Genomic DNA, 17,645 nt, shown 5'->3' on the forward strand with positions numbered 1-17,645 from the left:
CCTGCTTGATGTGCTACATCCACACTCTTTCCGCAGATTCACATCCATGCAGCTAGCTTGGATTTCACTGAGTTTTCACAGGATGGACGGGAGGACAGAATTTGGCCTACCGTTTTCACAGTAGTGACTGTTTCAGGCCGAGGCAGACTACAAACCCAAATGGGATGTTCTACTCTCTGAAAAATAGCCTCCAAATGAACCTGCTGGATCTTAAAATCCCTGGCCATACGCATGCACGTAGGTCATACAAATATAGCAATCATACCTCTTATTGGATGTGACAGGTATCCTCCAGCCCTTGATCTGGCTAAGTTCTGTATCCGAGATCTCTATCTGCAAAGGAAGCCGTGGAGCCCAGACTGTCACTTCTAGCTGGGTGGTAAAATGCTGGTAAGTAAAGTTCACAATGGTATCCACTTTGCTCTTCATTTCCTTGCCATTAACAAAGATGGAGTCGCATGTGCTAGAAACCTTTAAAACAAATCCCAAGATTAATTACAAAACAGATAAAAATTCAGGAAGACGCAGTGGGAATGATACATCAGCACAAAGACATTGCTAATAATAGGAGAAATGCATATTGTATCTTTAACTTTTGAATTAGTAGCTAACAGTGATAAATGAATGCCAGGCAAACAATTCTGCATTCCTCAATGGATACTACTTAAATTACAAAAATAATTCTGTGATGTTATGTGACCTGTGTTAGTCTTTTATACTGGACAAATTAAATTCTCCATGAATCAAACTTCATGTGCATCAAATTTTGTTTACAGCTTACTTAAAAATCCAGAAAAAGTGCATGTTAATAAGAAAAAAAAAGACTCTCAGACCCATAAAACAGAATCCTTCTCTTTTCATATGAGTACTGTAAAGTTCAGTGCCAAAGACCTTCTTGCGGTCCATAATATGCATTCAGAACTTCAGTATAACTATTAATTTTAGAACTTCTAAGTGGAGTTTCACCAAAATAAATATAGAGCTGATGTACTCTCATGATGTTTGCTACACTAAAATACTTTCAGGACAAGTACTATATGGAAGCAACTAATAACCTAAGCCCCATCCTTTAACTGGAGTCATATGGATAGATCCACTTCACCCTCACAGAGTCCTATTGGTTTCAGGGCTCCATTGGCACAGATCTGGATGCAGAATTGAGCCCCTAGATTATAAACTCTTATCCTGTAACAATCTTAACCTAGACTGGAAACTCTCCGAGTCAAGGACCATTGCTTTACAACGTGTGGGTCCAATGGAACTCTGGTCTCTGCTGCTGCAAGATAAATAATAATTTGCATTTAGTTTTTAAAATAAAAGGAAAGATGTGACAGCTGCCAAAGAAGTCAGCACACTGACCTCTGCCAGGGGAGTGGGGCAGTGATCTTTAGTAATCATGACCCACGTCATTCCACTGAGATTGCTAAATAAATATCCGTCTTGCATCAGCACTTCCTTGTGTCACACCATATTCCTTGTGTTGCAACACAGAATAGAAAGCTGAAGAGGGAGAGGATTTAGGAATTCAATGTTAGGAACTATATGAATGTCCGTTGCAACTTCTGCCCAGTATGGATAAAAGGCCAAAAGGCCAGCAGCCAGAAAATAATAGACACGGGATTTTGACGGCAGACCCTGGGTCTATGGGCAAAAGGGAGATCTGAAGTCCTTGCAGTCTGAGATCCCTCTTTGACCCCCTCTTCTGTTCCCTTTGCAGGGGGAAGGTGAGAGATTTCAGAAGAGTAAGCAGAATCCTTGGGGTTGGCAATGGAGAGTCTGCCCTGAGTTATGCGCTATATGACAGATGCCATATAAACCGCACACTGGACCCACTTAAATGGCTGGTATGGGGAAGTGTGCAAATAGCACCCCTCTTCCATGTTAAATTTTGGTCAAGCTGCAGCCTGCCACTTAAAACCCATCCTTGTGTCTATCCCCATTCAATTGTGTGTCCTGATCAATCCTAATCAAGGGACTGAAATGACAAGGAATGACTTTTTCCAAATGGGCTTTGGCCAAAGTTACCATGGTTTGGCTAATAAAATGAAGCCACTTGTCTGGAGATCACGCTTCTTCCACATCAATGCCTGGAAAATAATAGAATAAAAAACAAATCATCTAAGCACTTGCTAAGAAATGTAAAATGGACTCCAAGCTCACAGTTACAAAGAGTATTGCAAATTAAATTGAACATATTCAAAACCCTTGTTGTTTCCCTCTCAGAATGTGTCACAAATGTCTTGAGGCATTTTTAAGCACATTAATCAAGGCCATTAATCGGAAGAGCAGTTGAGATTTTAAATCGAAAAGGCTACGTCTAGGGAGCTTTGTTCGAATTAACACGGGACAGAAATAATTAAGAAAACTTGAAGAGGGAAGGATAAACATCAAGACCCCATCAGGGGATTAACTACTATATGATAAGACTGAAATGAATATTTTAGATTGTGTTTTTAGATGCCTAAAATGTTCTTGCATCTCCTTCAGTCAGCAGGAAAGATATAAATAAACAAAGAAGGGGCTGATTTCATTGTACCTATAAGAAAACCAGTAGGTTTGGTTCACAGATTTCATAGATGAGGTCTTGAGCTGACTCTCTGCACAGCAGTGAATTTTGCACCCTCACGGACACCAAGTGTGGGACTCTAGCCCTGATAGTGTTGCCTGAAACCCCACAGGTGGGGAAGGGAGGAGCAAGATGTGCGGGACCTGTGTTGCACCCGGTAAAAGGCGCAGTAGATGCCACTGTGCTCTCTCTGCACATGGGAGCAGTCATCTGCTGTTGTGTGATTTTGAAGGGTTTGGGTTTTTTGTCTTGCATGGCATTGTTTCTTTTGAACTGCTGCTGAATATCCGAGCGAACAGGAAGAGTAAAGACACTAAAAGAACTGCTCTCTCTCCCCCATTAATGCTTCATGGTGGGAATACAGCAGAGTGGGTTTGATCTGAAGCTTAAAGCGGCCATCCTTCATTCTAAAATGCACAAAGCAAGCATAAAACATCCCAACACTAGCCATTGTCACCTGCCTGGCAAAGTTAAGAGATGCAATTTTAGAATGTTTCCTTTATCAAATATTACAATCAGGTGAGCAGGAGGTCTCACTATCCACCCTGGGATTCAGGTCAAATGAAAGTGAGGTGTAATTAACCTTTCCTGGCGTTGTAGCGGGTGGTTGGCTCCAATCCCCACAAGTAATTCTACAAGGCACAATTTCTTCTGTACAACCTGTCACAGCCTCCACATTTTAGACTAATCAAGTACCAAAGTATCTAGCAATCCACAAGAATAACTTGGAAGCTGTTTAAAATTCAGGTCACTGAACATTTACTTATCTATTAGGAAAGCAGGCAAAGGTGTAAAACAATTCTAAAATGTGATATCAGACACTCCACCCAAAACCCTCTCTTGCATGATGAATTTTTCTATGTGCAGTTGTTGCTTTATTCAAAAGCCACAACCTTTCCCTCAACTTACTTCAACAGCATGCCAGTGATTTAGAAAAGAGATTGAATTAAATATAGTTAAACAAAGCAAAACAAAATCTATCTGGGAAAAACATGCAAAAAGTAGACATGAAAATGTGAAGGTTGTTCTCACAAGTACTGAAGTTTGTAGCTAGGTTATTCAACATGCAGTGGGGAAAAAATGGTTTGATTCTCCTTTCATTTAATTTGGAGTAACTCAGCTGGAGCCAGTAATAAAAACAGAAATAAAAATGCCTCGTTCTTATCTAGTGCTATTCATTCATAGATCTCAAAGTGCTTTGAAAAGGAAATTAGCATCATTGTCCCCATTTTTTTATAGATGAGGAAAAGTAGGCAAAGAGAGGTGAAGTGACTTGCCCAAGGTCACCCAGCAATCCAGTGGCGGAGGTGGGACTAGAACCCACGTCTCCTAAGTCCCTGTCCAGTGCCGGCCACTAATCTATGCTTACTTAGGTAAGCACAGAATCAGATCCCTAATGGGCTGTAACCTTGGGGTGAACTTCACTCTTGTACAGAGAGCTGCTTAAGAACTAATAAACTGGCTTTCAAAATAGGGTTTAATTGATGCACAGGAATTGTGCTGCCCATGTGGACAGACCCTTGGTGAAGAACCACAAGATTAAGCTGAATGACGCAAATGGAGAAATATATACATGTATGTAACCAGCGCTATTGAACAGCAAAACCGACACCAGTTAAAATTATTTAGTAAGTCTCTCTTTAACCCTCCATCGCATGAAAGAGCAGAATGTGGTATGACTGCAACCTTTTAAATATTCTGTAAAATAGTTCACCTCGGCCAGGGGAGGTTATAAAAGAAGGGGATAAGACTGACCGATCAAGCACATTAAGGATCTCAGTAAAGGTCAGAGGCTCCCTGTATACTGTTGCTTTCCAAAACATGTGTGAGGGATGCAAAATCTCTGGACTGTGGCTGAGGCTATAAAGAGAACATCAGTGATGGGATTTTCAATGTGAAAGGCAAATACAATAAATGACTCGTTCTTGTAATAAACGTCAAACTGTAATCTTGTGATATTTCTTGAATGCCAGCCTTAGCCACCTTTTCTGCAGTATTCTTACAGGCGTTGTCATTTTTATTCCAGTAGGAAGAATTTGCTGAGCTACTTCAAAGGGCCTATATTGTGTGGCGCGGGCACAGTTCTATGAAACTGCTTCCCTGTTGGATTATTGTGCTTTATTATTATTATTGTTAAATGTTTGCATTAGCAAGCCCAGTCGGAAATGAGCTCCTCAGCTCGAGGAATTTGAGAACTGAGAGGAGGCAAGATGGAAAGAATCGTCCTCTTTTTTTGCTTCGTCACCAAGTTGTGGGAGCTAAGGAGCTGGGCTCCATGCCACATAGCAAGCCTGCACTTTCCATGTAGTTTCCTTAAATCCTGCTCTTCGGCACCTTCATTATTCCACTGCTGGAGTGGCCTCTATACCTGTGGAGGTGGGGTGGGATTTGCCCCACAAACCATACATTAAACCCCTCCCTCCTCATGCTGTCCCTGAACCTATTTGTTGTCTAGCTGTGACATGCACCCTCAACCCCACCCTGCGTTTCCTCAGTTTTCTGCTTCTTCTTTGACTTTCCTTCCTCCAAGAGTTCTTGACGTTTGTTTTGTACTGAGACGCTTCTCCACACAGCTTTGGAAACTTCAGACCAGATACAGGCATAAATGACCCCAGCATCAGTGAGTCCTCCCAGAGGGGTGTAGCCAGAGTGTTAGCCCCCCGCCCCAACACCCTCCTACAGAAAGGCAGCTGTGCACCTCAAAAGTAGACAGCACTGGCTGGGGAGGGGTGTGCAGTTTGGACAGCCTGGAGATGCATTGACTCACACCATGTCCTTGGCATGCTCCACCAGCTAGACGCCTGGGGAACTCAACTGCAATTTCAACTTCCCTGTGAGGGGGCTGTAGGGGAAGGTGGCAGTATAAATGCCACTTGCCTCCTGAGGGGAATGGATTCCCCACCTGCAGCCCCTGCTGGCATAGGGAGGCACAATTTGCACCTTGCTTCACCGGTCATGGTGAATCAAGACCCGCAAGTTATACTTACATGGCTAACAGTGTAGGTGAATTAGTTCTTGCTAGCTGTTCTTGATGCAGATTTGTTACTGCTCTGTGGATACTTTCCTGGATGGACTATTGCAGCCGTTCTCAAATTGTGGGTCGTGACCACAAAGTGGGTTGTGACCCCATTTTAATGAGGTTGCTGAGGCCAGCATTAGACTTGCTGGGACCCAGGACTGAAGCTGAAGCCCGAGTTCTAGTTTAAAAAAGAACTAGATAAATTCATGGATAGGTCCATCAATCGCTATTAGCCAGGATGGGCTGGCATGGTGTCCCTAGCCTCTGTTTGCCAGAAGCTGGGAATGGGCAACAAGGATGGATCACTTAATGATTACCTGTTCTGTTCAGTCCCTCTGGGGCACCTAGCATTGGCCACTGTTGGAAGACAGGATACCGGGCTAGATGAACTTTTGGTATTTAAGATCCTTCTCAGTCTGGATTTCCATTGTACCTGTGGAATCTCCATTCCTTTTCTGCCCTGGCCAGTTCCAAACACCAAGCATGTTGCGCCGTTCCAGTGAAATGTTTTATGTGTCTCATTGACTCATTATTCCACTTCAAATGAGAGCTTAAAACTTACTTTTCTAGTTACTAGTCTTCTTAAATTGCTTTATTTCTTTCTACCATGTTGCAAAAATACTTTGGTACTTGAAAAAGTGCTCTATCGAATGTGAAATAAAGTAAAGCACTTGCAGTAGTTTTTAAAGAAGGGGGTGTTGTCTATATAAGGAATAAACAGAAAGGAGAGAGAGAAGACCAGGAAAGTGGCAAGGGCCCACAATGTTGCCAGATCAGATGGCTTCCTGTGATTTGGCGGGGATGGCTTTTTTCCCCACTAATCACTAGCATTTATATTTGTGAGGCCTCCCAGAAACTGAGAGGATCAGGTTTTCTGAACTGGCCTCCAGCATTGAGGGTACAAATTATTAGGCCTACCATTCTAACCAGGATGCCATAGATGCCTATTAACTGCACCTGCATCAGGTAGTTAGGCATTTAAATGGGTTCTGTTGTGGGCAGAATTAATTGTACCCATGTTAAAAGGCAGATACAATAGAGATGACAAGCTTCTGAGCCCTTTAAAAAAATAACTAACAAAACATATGGCCAGAATTTTCACAGGGCTTGATTCTGCAAATCTCACTTGTGGAGAGTGCTACTTACTTATGGGAGGAATCCAGTTGGGTGCAATGAAACTGCTAGTATGAGTAAGCAGAATTCAGTATGCGCAAAGGCTATAGAAACAGGCTTTTAAATCAGGAGGCTCAATGAGGCATTAGAGACAGGAGCAGCTTAACACAATAAGAATTTAGAGAGGTGGACTCAAAATTCTCCACCATGCTGGTTAACTAAGAGGACTTTCCCTGGCTGCCAGTGTTAATGCCTGGACTCAGCTGGACATTCAAACGCATCTCGCTGTTTTGGAGCTGGTTTCTCAGCTTCCTTAGTGAGTTCTACCAAGTGCAGCACACTGGAGTGATGGAAAGATTCTGCGAGAGGAAGACACAGAGTTGTTCCAAAGGGAGCCCCAAACCCTTTGTGATTAGTCTGAAAACAAGTAAAAATACTCCAACGTTTTCAAAAGAGTGACTCCAACTGGAGAAAAGGAATAAAAAATAAATGCCTTTGATGGTGCTTTAAGCAAAGAATGTGGTAGAGGAGAAAATAAGGGGTGAAGTTACATAATCACACTACCTCAGCTTTTTGCTGTACTGAAACCTCTGCAAAGTGTGATTTCTTTACCTGATTGATTGACTGGAAGGACAGAATTCAAAGAGAACAGAACTTAGCCTTTGTGGCCATAAACCAAAGTATTAAGGGCACTGATTGTTAAAAATCATCCAGAACAAGGTCTCTATACAGGAAGGCTCTTGGGCACATGTTTGACTTCTGGCATATGCTTAGGTCCTGTTGACTTCAATGTGACTTAAACATGTCTCTGCGTGCTGTACTGAACAGAGATGCTTTCCTGCATCGGGGCCTAATTTTGAAACTGACTTGCATCTGGATGAATAAAGATTATGCTCAAGAACACTAAGTAATTGGGTTTCAGAGTAGCAGCTGTGTTAGTCTATATCTGCAAAAAAAAAGAAAAGGAGGACTTGTGGCACCTTAGAGACGAACAAATTTATTTGAGCATAAGCTTTCGTGAGCTACTGCTCGCTTCATCCAAAAGCTTATGCTCAAATAAATTTGTTCGTCTCTAAGGTGCCACAAAGGCCTCCTGTTCTTTTTAAGTAATTGGGGTATTTCTAACTACACAACAGCACTCTTGATAAGCCAGGCCAGTGGTTCTCAACCAGAGGTCTGGGGGCTGCGAGCAGGTTTCGGGAGGCCGCCAACCAGGGCCAGTGTTAGACTTGCTGGGGCCCAGGGCAGAAAGCTGAAGCCTCACAGTGTGGGGCTGAAGACCAGGGCTCCCAGCCCTGCCACCAGGGGCTGAAGCCAAAGCCTGTGCAATTTAGTTTTGTGGGGCATGGGGCCCTGGGCAATTGCCCTGCTTCCTACCTCCTAATACTGACCCTGGCTTTTATATGCAGAAAAGCAGTTGCTGTGATACTGATGGGCCACCAGAAAGAAAAAGGTTGAGAAGCCCAGTGCGAGGCTTTCCCCAGGAGCTGCCTGTCCTTTAGTGGCCAGGAGCACTGTAGCATGCTAATTTCCCCCCGAAGTTTTAACTGGATGTGATATTATCCTTTGTTCCTTGTCCTAAATTATTGTGTAGTGTCACTGTGCTAATGTGCAACTCCAGAGCTTCATCCTAGAGGTGGCAGGACTGCAGTGGAGGAACTAATGGGGTTCGCTTATATTACGAAGCAGGATCCAATGGGCTTAAAGGTACCATATGAATAGAAGATGTTAGGCTACATTCTGCTGCCCCACCCCGCACTGGGATGCAACTTCCATAGAAGTTGCAGGGAGGTTGTGTGTATTTGAGGGCAGGAATTTGGTCTGTTGTTCTTATAATACACTTCTAGCTATGCAATTTCACCAGTGTTGTTCCCAAGCAGGGTTATTTCTTCCCCTTGGCTGAATGTATGGACTGGAATCTGCAAATGATGTCTTATATACCACTTCAGACAAATGACGAGATGAAGGGAGGGCAGGCAACTTGATGCTGAAACTGGAAATGATGAAAACAGAAGGTTTATATTCTTTTAATTTTAGACATGTGCAAAATAGCCTCAAAGTGTCATTTTAAATGTCTTTTTTCCAAGTTAATATTTTAAACTAGCAAATTAGCACTCTTTCAAGTACTTCCCTCTGAAGTAATGATACCATCCTGAGGCAGTTTAGGATACAAGTATGTATTCCTTCGGGGGAACCTAGAAGATATATCCTAAGCCTTGTTTCCTATTGAAAAATGTTAGTAAGAATTTAATTCACGTTCTAACCACCCACTGTGGTTAGCATAATGTTTATTTTTCAAACTATCCAGCTTTCACAGAGGACAGTGCACATTCATGCATTACAGTGTTGTTGGTGGGTTTTTAAGTATAATTCTGTTACCATTTGGAAAACAAGATCCAGAATACCCACAACATTTGGAAATGTGCTCCTTGCAAACAGATCGTCCTTAAAACAGAAGACACTGGGAAGAATCAGCTGTAAGACCTTATTTTATTCTTATTAGAAATATTAAAACCCTTGGTTTTGACAGAAGCTCCTCCGCTAATCTCTTCAGGGTAAACAAATCCTCTCTGAGATGCATGCATCTCACACTGCAATTATCTCTTCATGGTCACTGGGTTTCAATTACTTTTGTTTTTAAATATATGTTGCTTCATTAATTAAATGGAAAAACATTCAAATATTGTAGGTGAAATCTTAAGTTTTCAACTCCAACGATCTCATTACATCAGAGCATGCTCACTCACTGCAACTTTAAGTTGTCACAGCAATCGAATTCAAAAGATTCTATTCTTGCTCCAAAGTACCCCTGCCCCACATAGGCTTGGATACTGATTACTGTTTGGAGGGAAAGACAGGTTTGCATACTTTATTCAGAGGTTGGCAGGGAAGGGGTTAATGCTCTAGACAGGAAGGACTACAGTTCTCTGCCTGGAGTGGAGAGATTTGCAGCTGGGCCAGCTTTTTCGGAAATTAATTCATTTTCTGGCCCAACATACTATAAGAGGGGATGAGAAAGTGGAGTGAGGTGGGGAAGTTGCTGGCAGAATCCTAGACTAAGATTCAGGGAGAAATGATTTACATGTATTGTCCCCTTTCACAACAAAGCACATCACCTCCTAGGCATGCAAAATCCTGTTGTATTCTCATTGCCCTGTCACAAATACCTGTAGCCAAAAATACTTCTAATAATTTTACGTAACTGGTCTGGACCCTTCATGCAAGGGTCCCATGTTGCTTCACAGCCATTATAATGTCTCAACCAATGCCTGAGGGATAAGTAAACATCGTTATGCTAACTTTATAGTTAATCAAAGCGAGGCACAGAAAACATTTAGGGCAAAAGGTAACAGAACGGTTCTCATTAACAAAGTGACTGTCTCTGATACCACAATGTTGGGAGCGTTGTAAGAACATGAATAGACAAATTGTTCAGTTATGTAGAGAAGAGGTTTTCTGCCTCTAGAAATAAGAACTCAATCCTGCAAAAACATACTAAGTGAAAGTAACGTGTATTACTCGGAATAACCAATAGAAAGCACAACAGCACCTGGCACAACGAGGGCCTGGTCCACAACAGAGGCTCCGAGTAAGTGCTACCAAAACACACCCAAAAGAACAACAACAACTAAACTCACAAATAAGTGTCTCATAGAATCATAGGACCGGAAGGGACCTCGATAGGTCATCTAGTCCAGTCCTCTTCACTGAGGCAGGACTAATTTTCTAGACCATCCCTGATAGGTGCTTGGCTGACCTGATCTTAAAAATCTCCAGTGACAGAGATTCCACAACTTCCCTATGTAATTTGTTCTGGTGCTTAACCACCCTGACAGATAGGAAGTTTTTCCTAATGTCTAATCTAAATGTCCCTGGCTGCAATTTAAACCCATTACTTCTTGTCCTCTCCTTAGTGAATAAGGAGAACAAAATTTCACCCTCCTCTTTATAACAACCTTTTATGTACTTGAAAACTATGATGTCAGTCTCCTGCAGACTAAACAAACCCAGTTTTTTCAATTTTTCCTCGAAGGAAAATTTTCTAGGCCTTTAATCATTTTTGTTACTCTCCCCTGGACTTTCTCCAGTTTGTCCATAGTGTGGTGCCCAGAACTGGACACAATACTTCAGCTGAGACTTTATCAATTCTGAGTAGAGGGGCAGAATCGCTTCCCATACCTTGCTTACAACATGCCTGCTAATAGATCCCAGAATGATGTTTTCTTTTTTTGCAACAGTGTTACACCGTTGACTCATATTTAGTTTATCTACTATACCCCCCAGGCCCTTTTCTGCAATACTCCTTTCTAGGCAGTACTTTCCCATTTTGTATTTGTGCACTGGTTATTACTTTCTAAGTGTAGTACTTTGCATTTGTCCTCATTGAATTTCATCCTATTTATTTCAAACCATTTCTCCAGTTTCTCAAGATCATTTTGAATTGTAATCCTGTCCTGTAAATTGCTTGCAACCCCTCCCAGCTTGGTCTTATCCACAGACTTTGTAAGTGTACGCTCCATGCCATTATCCAAATAATTTGTGAAGATGTAGAATAGGACAGATCTCTGTGGGACCCCACCTGATAAGCCCTTCCAGCTTGACTGTGAACCATTGCTAACTACTCTCCGAGTATGGTTTTCCAACCCATTGTGCATCTACCTTATATGTCTAGGCTATATTTCCCTAGTTTGCTTATAAGAAGATCATGTGAGAGAGTATCGAAAGCCTCATTAGAGTCAAGATATATCACATCTACTGCTTCCCCTGTTACCAGATGTGCCTGTTACTTTGGGGTATGCTCATTTATTAGGGTTACTCTTCTGTGTGGGAGGTTTCTGTAATTCTATTAATGTACTGCTTATGTCACTTGTGTGTTCATATGGAGCTCTACTCCTTCCTTCTGCAAGTCCCCTCCCAATGGAGCTATTCTGCAGGATTAGGTTCCCCAGGACTGGGTTTCTCCAGCCCTAGAACTAGATGAACACACGCACACACACACACACACAAACAGAGCAAGTCTGAGCAGACCGGGTCAATCCACACTCTCCGGCTGATCCCCTCATATGTCCCTGTCCTCAATGGGCTGGGTCAAGCAGCACCTTCAAGCTGTCACCCTCATGTGCCCCTGGTCTCAATAGGCTGAGCAGCACTTTCAGCTGCTCCCCTTTCCCCCCGTTATGTGCCACAGGTTTAACACGTCCCTATCCCACTTTCACATCACAATTGTACTGGCAGTAACCCACTTGATGAGCAAACCCCACAGTATTTTGGGGCACTACAGGGATCTTTAGCTTAGATAAAAGAAGCGTTGCTGCAGAGTAAACGGGGGAAGCTAAAAACACAACAGAGTAAAGTTCAGAGAGAAAGAGAGAGAGAAGCAACCAGCTTAACCATAAAAGTTATTTATTGAATAATAATGATAACTACGCAATAATGACAACTACGCAAGGAGACCCTAAACTAACATAACATACATTATTAAAGGTTAATACCTGAGGTAGAAAGGAAAACAGAGAGAGAGAGAAAGAAGGGGATCTCACTGCTCCCTAAAGCTTGAACTGGTCGGGGTTCCCAGGTGATGGTGGTAGCTTAGGGTCCTGAGAGCAGGAGACAGGCAGCGCCCCCAGCACAATCAGTTAGGAGATGATGGAGTCCCAGTGGAACTGATGCACAATTTAGATCTAAGCATCAGAACACTTACTTGGGCATAGGTAGGGGTTTTTGTAGAGAAAATGCAATGGTTCAAGGGAGACCACAAGATTTGTTTATGGGTAAACTAATGACTCAAGGATTTTCTTTAGGCTGATCACTCTTGGCTATGGGTAGTGTTTTCTTCCAGGGAGCTCACAATGCAACTAGGCTGCTTCAGTATTTGGATATCAATCAAGGATTCATTACTAGAATTGGTCGATAGTTGCTGAAGCTGGTGTGGTGCAGTATAGGTGCATTAACATTCTGGAGCCAGAGAGTGCCGCATGTGCAGTGGGTTCCCGGCTTGTCTGATTCCAGTTCAGTGAGGTTCTCCGTGTCTCCATTCTGTAATGCAAATTGAGATGTCTCCCTGTGTCCCATCTTTCATGCAGATGGAGGAGAGGGAGTTGTCTCTTTGGGGGGGTTTTTTTCTCATTCTGTATGCTAATGGACATGGCTTAATCTTGTCACCTTGGTCAGGAGGGGTCTAGGGGTGTCTCCCACGTACCTTCACTGCTCTCTGCAAAGCCTTTTCCTCTGAGCATTTTTGGGTCAAGAAGAGACGGGGGGGAGGGAGTTCTTTCATGAGTCAGACAGTTAGATACTTGCCCTGTTCCCCAAAAACACAGAGCTGACTGGTATCACCCCTTCCCTATCCACAAGACTTGTTACCCTGTCAAAAAAGATATTAGGTGCTTTGACATGATTTGTTCCTGACAAATCCATGTTGACTGTACTTATCACCTTATCTTCTAGGAGCCTACAACTGTTTGTTTAGTTTGCTTCATTTCTTTCTAAGTACTGGAAGTTAAACTGACTACCTGTAATTCTCTGGGTTATTCTGACTCCCTGTGTATAGCAGGTATTGTATGGTTGTCCTTTTCCAGTCCTCTGGAATCTCTCCTGTCCTCTGTGAGTTCCTCAAGGGCAGGGCTACATTGGAAACTTCAATGCACTTGCACGGGAGTGCTCCCGCAGCAGCGCTTTGAAGTTCAAGTGTGGTTGCGCACAAGTGCTGGGAGAGAGCTCTCCCAGCATTCCTGGTAATCTGCCTCCACAAGGGGAATAGCTCCCAGCGCTGGGAGCCTGTCTACACTAGTGCTTTAAAGCGCTTGACGGCTGCACTCGGGGGTGATTTTTCACCCCCCTGAGCCAGAAAGTTAGAACACTATAAAATGTAAGTGTAGCCAAGCCCACTTGGTAATCACTAGTGGTTCAGAGATCTCTTGAGCCAGTTTCTTAAGTATTCTAGGATGTATTTCATCAGGCCCTGCTGAGTGAAGACATCTATCTTCTCTAAATACTTCTCACTTGTTCTTTCCCTATTTCAGTTTCCGATCCTACCCCCATTTACACTGATATTCACTCTGTTACTCATCCAATCACTGCTAACCTTTCTGAAAAACTGGAAAACAAGAAAGGCATTTAACACTTTCAGCCATCGCTGCATTTCTGTTGTCTTTCCCTCCGTATTGAGTAATGAACCTACTCATCTATGACAGGTTTCAGAGTAGCAGCCGTGTTAGTCTGTATTTGCAAAAAGAAAAGGAGGGCTTGTGGCACCTTAGAGACTAACAAATGTATTAGAGCATAAGCTTTCGTGAAGCTACAGCTCACTTCATCGGATGCATCCGATGAAGTGAGCTGTAGCTCACGAAAGCTTATGCTCTAATACATTTGTTAGTCTCTAAGGTGCCACAATACTCCTTTTCTTCTTTCTACTCATCTATGGTGTTCCTCCTCTTTTTCTAATGCTTTTCTTGTTACTCTTTATTTCCCTAGCTAGTTTAATCTTTTTTCTTTTTCTTTTTTTTGCCATGGCCTTTCTAAGGTTGTCTCTACATGCTGGTGTTTGTTTTATATATATATATTCAGCCTCTGTAATTTGACCTAGTTCCACTATTGGATGACACTTTTTTTTTTTTTTTTTTTTTGGTGGAGTTTCAGGTCGTTGAAGATCTCCTGGTTAAGGCAGAGTTTCTCTAAATACTTCCTCTCTTCCCTACACCTAGTTCTTGTGCTCTTAATAATATTCTTTAATTCAACTGCCAACTCTCACTGAACTCTTTTTTTCTGTTAGATTTGCTTCCCACAGGATCTTACCTACCAACTCTCTGAGTTGCTAAAGTCTGCCTTCTTGAAATCTATTGTCTTTATTTTACTGTTTTCCCTTCTGCCATTCCTTAGAATCAAGAACAGCCTTCCACCTTCAAGTTCTCAACCAGTTCCTCCCTACTTGTCAGAGTCACATCTAGAAAAGCCATTCCCCTAGTCACTTTCTTTAATTGTGGGATGGGACCTATCTCTCATTAAGAATATTACTTTCATTTTACAAAATATGAACTAGAATTTATATTGAGGCCTGCAACAAATTAGAAGGGGAAAAGGATACAAAGTGAGCTCCTTCCTCCATGAATGGTAAGGATTTGCTCCAGTAAGACATTGGCTTGGTAATATGCTGAAGCTAAATGTGTGTTCAAAGGATAAAGGAAAACACATGATGGCCCAAACAACAGGCCATTGTAGAAAACAATCAGTTGTTCATTACAAAAGTATAAATCTTGACATTGATAACATGACACCACTTTAATACTGCCTCAGCAGCAATTTGTACAGCAGAATCAGTGATACCCTATTGATTTACTGGAGAAACCGCTGTTGTAATTCTATTATCTCCTATAGATGTCAGCATTTAACACTATTGATAAGAGGTCAAGCGATATTGGCGGGGTGAGGAGGAATAGCTTATAGGGATGGGCATTTGAATTTTCAGAGTGTTTTTACCTTTAACCCCCGTTGAAATGAACTGAACTAGAGGGAAGAACAGCATGGAAGACATTAACATTTTGGTTTAACAATGGGAACAATTGCAGAGGCTTAGAAAAGGTTCAATGATCGATGAATGTACAATGAGAATTTAAAAACCTGCTGCACTGAATGAAGTGTGTGCACTATTCAAAAACTGTTGATCTATGGAAAATGATTAAACCAAACACATGATCTGCCAGGATTTCAGTCCCAGGTGCAGAGCAGCTGCTCTCTTTCCATTTCTAGGCACTCCATGCAGGGGTGTGACTGATGGATCTGACACAACTTGAGTGATGTGTGGGTGGAAGGGGGAGGAACATAGAAGGTGGTTGTGCTCAGAGACTCCCTCCAGTCTGCCTCTTGGCTTAACATCATTCAGATGGAGCAATAACTGCTCACCGGGCACGCTCGTTGGGCAGCTGCTAGCAGGGACCAACATTCTAACATCCTATCCTCACATATTATCTACAGTGAATTTTGAAAGGGCTTGGGGATTTTTTTTGGCCAAGGACCAATATTTGGTTTCTGCAAAAATATTTTCTGGTTTCTGTTGAGCAGCAGAGAGTGGCTAGTGATGGGTAAACCTCGCTGTTTGAAGATTGCTCTGTTAATCAGCTGGATTTTACTTGCTCTTCTAAACCTCTTAATCTGCAAAATTGTACTGAGGAATTTTGTGAGAACAGTGTTTTCCCAGCTCTCTCCACTCCCCATTTGTTTCAGCACTGCCAACTTTCTGGATAGGAAATAGATGGTTCTGACAGCAGGAGTCCGAATAGTCATGGCAAATGGCTATCCTAAGGAGTTGGTGTAGTTGAGGGATAAAAGAATATGTTTACTCTCAGAAAATAGGCATTAACCCTACCCATTAGTTCAGGCAGAAAGAGGCTGGGCCACTGGGGACTCCAGTCTGTCAGCAGAAGAGTGGGAAGGTAACTGGTGCCACTAGTCAGAGTCATTACATGAAGCTATATTATTCGCCTTAACAGACACAAGGTCTTTGAAATTAGTGAGGAGACCAATAAGTGTAGGTGAGGAAATAGGGATTAGCTGATAAGGGCAAGCAGGGCAATTTCTTTTTTGGAGACGATCCAACAACCAGTGAAGTCAAGGGGAGTCCTTCCATTGATTCAATGAGCATTAGACCAAGCCCTTTGTAGGTGCCAGGACTTCCCTGCCTGGGATTTAGACTTCAACATGGTATGTAATAAAGATGCAGCTTGGTCAGCCATTTTACACATTGTCATTTGAGTGACCCCTCTGCACAACCTGCTCTCTCTGGAAATTTCCAGTACCTCACATTTTGAGTTGAGCTATCTCATGCACAGCCTGTCTCCTGGTATTTTGGCACTTCCAGTCCAAAAAGAGAAGATGCATATGAAACCTTTATCAGGTTGTCCAAGCTCTTTCAAATCTCAAATGAAAGCAAGTTCAAGTCTCTTGGGCTGGTTCTTATTTTGTCTCAGCCAGGTCACCCACTGGTAATGGGAACACATGGGCTCGGGCTCAGAGTAGGAACCTTTGCACATTTGCTCATTTGCAATGGAAATCTTGCTCCACTCTTGCTCTTTGAGTCACTGCTTCTTTTCACCAATGCGGGTAAGTAAGTCAGCATGCCTCCTGTTTGTCTTGTCACTATGATGGAGTACCTCTCCTGGGCTGACGTCCTTACCAGACAGCATTCTTGTCTACAGACAGACATCTTTATTTTTGTACAGTGAGCTAAAAAATCTTTCACTGGCACAAAGTTTTAGCAAAAAGAAAAGGAGTACTTGTGACACCTTAGAGACTAACAAATTTATTTAAGCATAAGCTTTCGTGAGCTACAGCTCACTTCATCGGATGCACATTCTTATTTATGGCTACTTTCAGTTAAGTATTTGATCCCTAAACTTTTACAGAGAAGCATTACTCACACTTGTTAGCTTTGGTAAACATCCATTCACTTCATATTCAGTGGCTGGTATCCTAGAAGTTGTTTATCTGGTGAAACCCCAGCATCTGGTGCCAGCTCTTTCTTGCATCAATTCTAATTGCAAACACTAAACCGTTCAGGAGAAACACTGTAAATTGGGTGAAAACAACACATGTTGGGACTACAAGGTAATGGAGGTTGGTTTCCTTTTTGGTTTTTTTTCCTTCTCTTTTGCACTTGAATTACTCAAGTAAATGGGTTTACAGGTTGACAGGATAATTATCACACTGTTCTGAAACCTAAGAGGGGAAAGTATTCAGGCAGATGTAACATACTTCAGTTTCACTATGTCGAATAACAGGTTTTTTAAAAACATGGAGAAATTTAGTATTGGTGATTCAAGGATCTAACTCCTATGACTCAAATTTAAAATCTAAGGCTCCATGAAATAAAAAATAAATTACATGTGTATTCATTCAATTTCATTTGTTGTATATTCTGTGGTTTCACCAATGACATTTTAAGGGAGGGGTGGG

At 42.3% G+C, this 17,645-nt stretch overlaps 1 protein-coding gene across 2 annotated transcripts in view; it reads right to left on the reverse strand.

Moving 5' to 3' along the window:
• Positions 1-17,645, reverse strand: part of LOC119843466 (transmembrane protein 132B-like) — a 368,538-nt gene that overhangs the window by 17,667 nt on the left and 333,226 nt on the right. For both annotated transcript variants that reach the window (XM_043498093.1, XM_043498094.1), the window contains exon 6: positions 266-471. In XM_043498093.1, coding sequence (XP_043354028.1) covers positions 266-471 — 206 coding nt within the window. The remainder of the gene's footprint in view (positions 1-265; positions 472-17,645) is intronic.

The sequence above is a fragment of the Dermochelys coriacea genome, chromosome 15, assembly GCF_009764565.3.
Source record: "Dermochelys coriacea isolate rDerCor1 chromosome 15, rDerCor1.pri.v4, whole genome shotgun sequence".
Lineage (NCBI taxonomy): Eukaryota > Metazoa > Chordata > Testudines > Dermochelyidae > Dermochelys > Dermochelys coriacea.